This window comes from Mastomys coucha, unplaced genomic scaffold (assembly GCF_008632895.1).
Source record: "Mastomys coucha isolate ucsf_1 unplaced genomic scaffold, UCSF_Mcou_1 pScaffold22, whole genome shotgun sequence".
In the NCBI taxonomy this organism is placed as follows: Eukaryota; Metazoa; Chordata; class Mammalia; order Rodentia; family Muridae; genus Mastomys; species Mastomys coucha.
Window position 1 is genome coordinate 58451090 of NW_022196905.1, and position 8950 is coordinate 58460039.

The following is an 8950-nucleotide window of genomic DNA, read 5'->3' on the forward strand; positions in this document are numbered from 1 at the left end:
CCTTCAACTCCTATAAATTATTCTAAACAAAGTAAACTTCCTTGTGTCAGCTCTCCAGACAGCTGACACTCGCTTCAGGAAGCTGATTCAAGCTGAAGGCCCGAGCAACCTCTCCCTGAGAAAGCTAAGTGTTAAATTCTTCCTTGCAAAGCTTGAAGTCACGACTTTAGGAAGCAGTCCAACCGAGATTTGGGACCACGATGAACACGAAAGTAACTTTGAACGCCCCGTCCAAATCAACATTCTTCTTCCTTCCTCCCTTCCCCCAAGAGTCGGGGGGTGGGGTGTGAAAGTGCCGCGTAGCAGCCACATCCCTGCACGCTGCGTCCGTGGTGCGCCCCGCACCCTAAGCGGGGCCCCTCGGAGCGCTCTGCACGGTTCTCCCCATCCCGCACCACGGCGGCGCCCCGTCCACACCCCGCCTGCAAAGCCTCTGTAGCTGCACGGCCTCCCGGGCGGCTCACCATCGCAGCCCCACGACCGAACAGGAGCAGGTGGGCAGGTCCGCGGCTGGGGGAATCCGTTATCGGGGCTCAGAATCCATTGGCGCCAACAACTTCTCCCGCGAAGTAGCAGAAGCGCAGGCGGCGGCGGCGCGCGGCAATGACGTCAGGAGCGCGCGCTCCCCAGCCCCGCCCCGAGGCGCGAGTTGCGCACTAGGTGCAGAACAGCCCTAGCAACCCGAGGGTGGCTACCTCTGTGGGACGCGAAGTGCGCGTGCGATCGCGACCCCAGACGCCCAATATGGGATCTGAGGCTGACTTCCTCTAAGGCGGGTTCCCAGGTGGCTTCTTCCTTCCTGCAGTACACGTGCTGCAAGGGTGGTGCTCTGTAGCAGCTTCAAGAAGTTCTTACTGCCACCTCCGTAGGATGAAGTATATTCGATGCGCCCCGCACAGGTCAACTGTTCTCATCAAACTTTACCCTAATTCGTTTTATTTTATTTTCAATGTTTGGCCTATTGGTTTTGCCTCAGACTAAGAGACCCATAGTGTAAAAACTACCGTGATAATGGACAATTTTTTTTACTTTTTTAAACATTTATTTATTGGAGATGGAGTGCACAAGCAGTGGTCAGAGAACAACTTTTGGGGCGCTCTTGTCTTCCATCACGTGGGTATATGTTTGCGTTTAAGGAACTGTTTACATTAAAGAAATTTTTTTATTGTTTGATGGGGACGGGGGGGGGGGAGATAGTTGTTTTCTGAGATTGAAGATCTTGTATTTTGTCCTGGTCTCAAACTCCCTATGTAGCTGAAGATGACCTTGAACTTCTGATTTTTCCACTGTGTCCCAAGTGCTGAAATTTCAGATATAAGCCAACATGCCTGGTTTGCGCAATGCAAGGGATCAAACTCAGAGCTACTGTGAATGTGTGCAACCAACTGGACAACCCTCAGCACCAATGGCTTTGTTCTAAAATTACTAAGAAAACTAGCTCCTTAATTCCTTCCTAAAGCTTCATTAAGTCTCTTAAAGAACAGTGAAGTCGCCGGGCAGTGGTGGCACATGCTTTTAATCCAAGCACTTGGGAGGCAGAGGCAGGCGGATTTTTGAGTTCGAGGCCAGCCTGGTCTACAGAGTGAGTTCCAGGACAGCCAGGGCTATACAGAGAAACCCTGTCTCGGAAAAAAAAAACAAAAAAAAAAACAAAAAACAAAAAACAACAACGAATAGTGGAGTCTGGTCTGGAGAGATGGCACTGACTGCTCTTCCAAAGGTCCTGAGTTCAATTCCCAGCAACCACATGGTGGCTCACAGCCATCTATAATAAGGATCTGATGCTCTCTTCTGGTGTGTCTGAAGACACAGCTACAATGTACTCATATAAATAGATCTTAAATATATATATATATATATATTTATATATATATATATATATACATATATATGTATATATGTGTATATATATATACAGTGAAATCTTTGAAGCCATGACATAACCAAGATATACCCCTCTTCCCTCTGAGAAACTAGAATCAAGAAAGATTTAGGATAAGCAAGTCTCTTCGGGGAGGGAGGTAAGCTTTACTTTATCAGTTTTGGAAGTTGCTCTTAGTATATGCCTCCACTACTCACTCCTCAGATTACAGGGGTGGTGGCCCACACCTGGCCAGCAAGTTTCCTATGAGTCAATAAACACCTTGGTTATGGAATAGAAAGTAATATTTGCCTACAACTTCAAGAAAAAACAAGGTTATCAAAGAATTTAGCGAAGAGAGCAGTATCAAACTTTGACCTTGGACTTTGAAATTTTTTCTTTTCTTTTTTTTTGGATTTATTTATTTATTTTATGTATATGAGTACACTGTCACTGTCTTCAGACACACTAGAAGAGGGCATCGGGTCCCCATTACAGATGATTGTGAGCCACCCTGTGGTTGCTGGGAATTGAACTCAGGACCTCTGGAAGAGCAGACAGTGCTCTTAACCGCTGAGCCACCTCTCCAACCCTGAAATCTTTTTCTAACCACTTCTTCTTGGGTCTTGTCATTTTATAACGCCATATCTACTGGGAAAGGCAGTAAAGCCTTCAGTAATACAAGAGTTTGTATTTACTAGATGTCTATTGCAACATGATTTTGTTTTTTAGAGACAGGATTTCTCTATTTGTCTCTGGCTGGCCTGGAACTCAGTATGGCTTCACCTGCCACCGCATCTCCGGGCCCAGGATGGAAGGTGAGTACCACACGCTGCATTGTTTGTAACATACATCTTTGCACCATTCCAGGTTAAAATTCACCAACAATAACAATCCCCAACTTAGAAGCATGTGAACTGTCACTGGTGAGAAGGGCCTCCCTGCTTGGGTCCCTCTGAAGCCAGTCATTCAGTTCCTGCTCTCCTGTGTGATAGTTATGTGACAGTAGAGAAGTAATTATGACTCAGCCCTCATCTGTTAAAGATAGAACTGTTTCTGACACACATCAAGTGTGTGGTGGTGGTGGTGGTGGTGGTGGTGGTGGTGGGTACTTGATTTGGTTTGAGTTCAATTCAGACAATCTCATTATATAGCCCAGGCTAGTCTCAAACTTGAGATCCTTCTGCCTCATCACCCTCCCAAGTACTAGGATTACAGGCATGTACCACTATATATAGATGACCATAGTGTTTTTAAGTCAACAATTATCATCATTACTATAAAGTTTGCACATGTAAGGCAGAAATAACCAGAAGGACCCTGCTTCAAAAACAAGGTGAAGGAACTCGAGCCAACTCTTTATTTTTTAAAGATGTATTTATTTATTTTATGTATGTGATTATGCTGTAGCTGTACAGATGGTTGTGAGCCTTCATGTGGTTGTTGGGAATTGAATTTAGGACGTCTGCTCACTCCGGTTAGCCTCACTCACTCCAGCCCAAAGATTTATTTATTATTTTAAATAAGTACACTGTAGCTGCCTTCAGACACACCAGAAGAGGGCGTCAGCCATCTCGCCAGCCCTCAAGCCAACTCTTAAAACCTGTCCTCTGATGCCTAAAGACACTCACACTCTGTAACAGGCGTGTGCTCACACTCAAAAACACAAGATAAAGTGAGAGAGCATTCCAAAGCTAGACATCCAGACATTTTGTTGTTTTTGAGCCAGGACTATACAGAGAAGCCCTGGCTCAAAAACAACAACAACAACAAAAAAAAAATACTTTGGACTGGAGAGATGGCTCAGCAAGTAAGATCACTGACTGCTCTTCTGAAGGTCCTGAGTTCAAATCCCAGCAACCACATGGTGGCTCACAACCATCAGTAACAAGATCTGATACCCTCTTCTAGAGTGTCTGAAGACAGCTTCAGTGTACTTACATATAATAAATAAATAAATAAATCTTTAAAAAAACAACAACAACAACAACAAAGTTAGACACATCTGTACTCCACAGCTTTGCTTAGGGCAATAATTGGTTGGGGAAGAATAGGTCAGTTAGCTCCATTGAGAAATCAATAAAATCTGTGAACTGTGAACTAATCTATGGAAAGGTGTACACAGCAGACATATGATATACTTTTGATCATATAACATTACAGAACCTAAACCAATGTACAGTACTCATTGTGTTTTAAATCAGTGACTAAGATAAATAAAGCTTATTATGTATGCCAGCTATAGTGGCATACACCTTTATTTTGTTATTTATTTATTTATTTATTGGGGTTTTTTTTTTGGTTTTTGTTTGTTTGTTTGTTTTTTGTTTTTGTTTTCTAGACAGGGTTTCTCTGTATAGCCCTGGCTGTCCTGGAACTCACTCTGTAGACCAGGCTGGCCTTGAACTCAGAAATCCGCCTGCCTCTGCCTCCCAAGTGCTGGGATTAAAGGCGTGAGCCACCACCGCCCGGCTGGCATACACCTTTAATCTCAGCACTTGTAGCTCATAGGCTAAGATCTCTGTGAGTTCAGACAAGGGTATCCTACCCACCCAAAAAAAAGAAAAGAAAAGAAAGGGAGAGAAAAGAAAAAGACCACAGGGGTTGGAGAGAGGGCTCCACAGTTAAGAGCACATGTTGCTCATGCAAAGGACCCAAACTGGGTTCCTATCACCCACATGGCGCCTCACAACTCCCTGTAATTCTGTTTCCAAGGGATCTGTGCCCTCTTCTGACCTTCTCAGGCACTGCATATATATGGTGCACATACGCTCATACCTCCTCACAGATACACATACTACACATAATTTTATTTCTTTTAAAAGATATTTTTAGCCGGGCAGTGGTGGCTCACGCCTTTAATCCCAGCACTTGGGAGGCAGAGGCAGGTGGATTTCTGAGTTCAAGGCCAGTCTGGTCTACAGAGTGAGTTCCAGGACAGACAGGTGTACACAGAAAACCCTGTCTCGAAAAAAAAAAAAAAGATATTTTTAGGGGTCTGGTGAGATGACTCGGGTTAAGAGCACCAACTGCTCTTCCAGAGGTCCTGGGTTCAACTCCCAGCAACCACATTGTGGCTCACAACCATCTGTAATAGAATCCGATGCCCTCTTCTTGTGTATCTGAAGACAGTGACAGTGTACTTTCCTAAAACAAATAAATAAATCTTTTAAAAATTTTTAAAAGATATTTTTACTTATTATGTATAGTGTTCTACATGCATGTATGCCAGCAGGCCAGAAGAGGGCACCAGATCTCATTACAGATGGTTGTGACCTACCCTGTGATTGCTGGAGATTGAACTTGGGACCTCTAGAAGAGCAGCCAGTACTCCTAACCTCTGAGCCATCTCTCCAGCACTACACATAATTTTAAAATAAATATTTTTAAAAATAAAATAAAACCCTTATCTTAGTTGTGGTTTCCACTGTTGTGAAGAGACATCATGACCAAGGCAATTCTTCTAATGGACATTTAATTGGGTCTAGTTTACAGGTTATGAAGTTCTGTCCAATATCATCATGGCAGGAAGTACAGTGCTAGCAGAGCTGAAAGTTCTATATTTTCATCCAAAGAAAGCCAAGAATAGACTGTCTCTAGGATGCTAGAGGAGGGTCTCCAAGCCCTCCCTCACAGTGACACACTTCCTCCAACAAGGCCACAGGTCCTAATAGTGCCACTCCCTGGGCCAAGCATATTCAAACCACCACAACCCTAACAATCAAAAAAATTGGGTATAGTGGCTCACACCTGTAACCCCAGCACTTGGGAAAAAGAGGCAAGAGGATTTCTGAATTCCAGGACAGCCTGGTCTGTATAGCAAGTTCCAAGACAAGCCAAAGCTATACAGAAAGACCTAGTCTCAAAAAAGAATGAAAAAGAAAACTTGTATATTTTTGTATCATTATTTTCAGTATTTTTTTTTTATTTTTCTTTTTGAGACAGGATAGCATGTATCTTAGATTGACCTCAGACTTGCAATGTAGCTCAGACTGGTCTTGAACTTCCAGTCCTACTGCATCCACTTCCCAAGTGCTGAGTCAGATTACAGACCCACACCACCACACTTATTTTATGTTATGCTGGGGATACAACCCAGGGCTATTCTGTGATAACAGTAGGTGCTACTAACTGCTGAACCATCTCTCTAATCCCTGTTTGTTGTTGTCTGTCTGCCTTTCCCTAAGTCCTAGTGTTGAAAAGACACATTTGAATTGAAATATTACACCTTAGATCTGCTTATATAGTGCTCACTACCTTTGTTTTAATCCTTAAAAGAAAGACTGTGAGGGCCAGGCAGTGGTGGTACACACCTTTAATCCCAACACTTGGGAGGCAGAGGCAAGTGGATTTCTGAGTTCCAGGACAGCCTGGACTATAGAGTGAGTTTCAGGACAGCCAGGGCTACACAGAGAAACCCTGTCTGGAAAAACCACAAAAAAGAAAGAGAGAAAGAAAGGAAGGAAGGAAGAAAGAAAGAAGGGATGGAAGAAAGGCTGTGGGAAATTCCTTTTTTTTTTTTTTAATCAACACAGCCAATTTTGTGAAAATCAGAACTATTTTCCTTCCCACTTAGGAACAGAAATGCTAGGGGAATTGTCTATATTCCATGAAAAACTCTCTGTCCCAAAAGTTAGAATATTGACAATAGGATCTTTCTTAGTTGTTCCTCAACTTGTGAACAGTTGGATCAAATAGTTCCTAAATCCACATAGCTGAGCCTCATCCGCTGACACACAAACAGGTTAGGCAGTGCTCTGACAATGGCATAGAAGCAGGGCACCGGAGTTGACTCCTGACCCTCCTTTATATTCTAATCACAGCTGTGAATGACTCCTGCATCTATGCCTCTGTCTCCCTTAACTTATCTAAGCTGTAGGACTCTTGACTCACTTTGATACCATCTTCAGAGCACAATGGTCACATTGTCTTTCACTAGACTTTAAAAAATCAACAGAAATCAATTGAATTTTCACTGTGCCACAACAAATGACCTTCTACCCTCTGGATAAATATTTGCAAGTCCTGATACATTGGGGTTATTGGAATGTTTTCCTTATAGACAACAGCCTGTCAGGCAGTCCCTCTGTGACATCTGCAGTCTGGACCCTTGGCTTGGACTAATGACCTAAATGACCTTGAAGACAGTTAGGAATAAAATCATCTGTCACCATTCAGAGCAACATATTCTAATATTAGGAAATCAGGTATGAACTACATCAGTGATCTTAATTCTTGGATGATACCCAATTAACATGTTAACTCTTGAGTGGACTACAGGTATATAAACTGCCTGGTGGTTTTTATATCCTATCACTGAGAGGAAGTTTCTGCCAAGCAAATCTACATATTCACTTACATGAAAAAGGACTTTCCCTTTTAAAATAATAAGATAATAAGAAGCATATTATTTCACTCTTTTTTTTTCTTATTTTTTCCTTTTCCTTTTTTTTTTTTTTTCCCGAGACAGGGTTTCTCTATGTAGTCCTGGCTGTCCTGGAACTCACTCTGTAGACCAGGCTGGCCTCGAACTCAGAAATCTGCCTGCCTCTGCCTCCCAAGTGCTGGGATTAAAGGCATGTGCCACCACCATCTGGTATCATTTCACTCAACACATAAATTTGATTATGTACATAATCTCAAATTACAATTCCCTAAAATATCCATTGGCCATTGTTATTAATTTAGTTTTTTCTGCCTGCGCATTGAACCCAGCGGCTCTCAGATGCTCTCCATCACTTCACCTCTGAACTATAGCTCCACCTTTTCTGTTTTATTTTGTGGTTATTTTGAGACAGGGTCTGGCCAACTTGCCTAGAAAGGCCTTGAACTTGTTGAAAGTTTGTTTTGTTCTGTTGGTTTAGGGGAGGGGTTATTTATCTTCTAGCCCTGGTTGAGCTTAAACAGGCTATGTAGGCAAGCATGACCTTGAACTCCTGATCATCCTGGCCCTGCCTACCAAGCAGCTGGAATTATAGGCCTGCACCACCAGCCCAGTTCTCACTGGCAATCTCAAGGGCATGTATAGACAGAGCAATGAACGTTCCAATAGCATTTTATAGAGATGATAGGATTTACATTTAGTGTAGTCTTTTTTTCCATGTACTATATAAGACAATGCTAAGACTACTACTGACTCAAAAGGATGTGAGACATGGGGAGGGAAGGAAAATACTACCACCTCCTTAGAAACTCCTGGTTTAGGAAGACCGACCACATGGGGATACTATAGGTCTCTTAGAACCTTCTTGGTTTTCGGCCTGTGTCTGGGTGCATGTGTAGTATAGTTACCCATATACATGGATGTTGGAGTGTGTGGGCATGTGTGTGTGTGTGTGTGTGTGTATAAGTTCACATACACATGTACTTAGGATGTAAAAGTCCAAGACTAATACAAGACTCTCCAGGGATTGCTCAGTTGAACCCAGAGCTCAGTGATTGTGCTAGTAGTGAGCCAGTTTGCTTCAGAGTCTGCCAGTCTCAGCCTTTGGAGAGATGGAATTCACAAAGTGGGTCACCTTGCCCATGGGTTGGTTTTGGGTATTAACCCTGGCCCTAATGGTGGTATGGCAAGCACTTTACCTGATGAGCCATCCCCCAGCCTGCTAGGGACCTTACCTATCTGAAATTCTGTTGAATAGAGTGGCAAGCACCTGCAGCCCCATTTACCAGAGGCAGAGATGGGAGGATCCCTTGAGTCCTAGAATTTGTTTAAGACCAGCCTGGGAAACAACAGTATTCCATTTCCAAAAGGATAGGAGGGAGGAAGAGAAGGAGGAAAGGGAGGGGAAGAAGAGGAGGCACTAGAGACAAGAGAGAAGAGTCTAGAACAAGCAGAAAGTCTCTAGTGATGCAAGCCCAGAGTCCTCATTCATAGTTCAAAAGTTTCTCAATAGAAATACTGTGATTCTATGAAGATCTTTCTCATCATCTTTCTTACCATGCAGTTGAAATAAATTGAATGCATTGCCTTCTCTCTGTATTTTTTTTTTAAGTAAAAGGTCTTTCAGGGTCTGTCATGATGCTGGGTGCCTGTCATCTCAGCCCTTGGTAGGCTTGAGAGTTTGAGACTAGCCTGGAAAAGGTAGC

General features: G+C 43.1%; 1 protein-coding gene and 1 long non-coding RNA gene across 8 annotated transcripts in view; one reads left to right on the forward strand and one right to left on the reverse strand.

Annotated features, from left to right (window-relative positions):
* Rfc1 (replication factor C subunit 1) overlaps positions 1–721 on the reverse strand; it is a 66823-nt gene extending 66102 nt beyond the window's left edge. For 6 of the 7 annotated variants that reach the window (XM_031342411.1, XM_031342414.1, XM_031342415.1 and 3 more), the window contains exon 1: positions 465–721. Coding sequence is in view for 1 of the 7 variants with exons in the window: in XM_031342416.1 (XP_031198276.1) it covers positions 465–467 (3 nt within the window). In the remaining 6 variants the exon portion in view is untranslated. The remainder of the gene's footprint in view (positions 1–464) is intronic. The other variant, XM_031342416.1, reaches the window with a different exon arrangement.
* LOC116071047 lies at positions 634–5119 on the forward strand. Its single transcript, XR_004110687.1, has 3 exons — positions 634–899; positions 2594–2679; positions 5071–5119. It is a non-coding gene; the product is annotated as an uncharacterized LOC116071047 (long non-coding RNA).
* The last annotated feature ends 3831 nt before the right edge of the window (positions 5120–8950 follow it).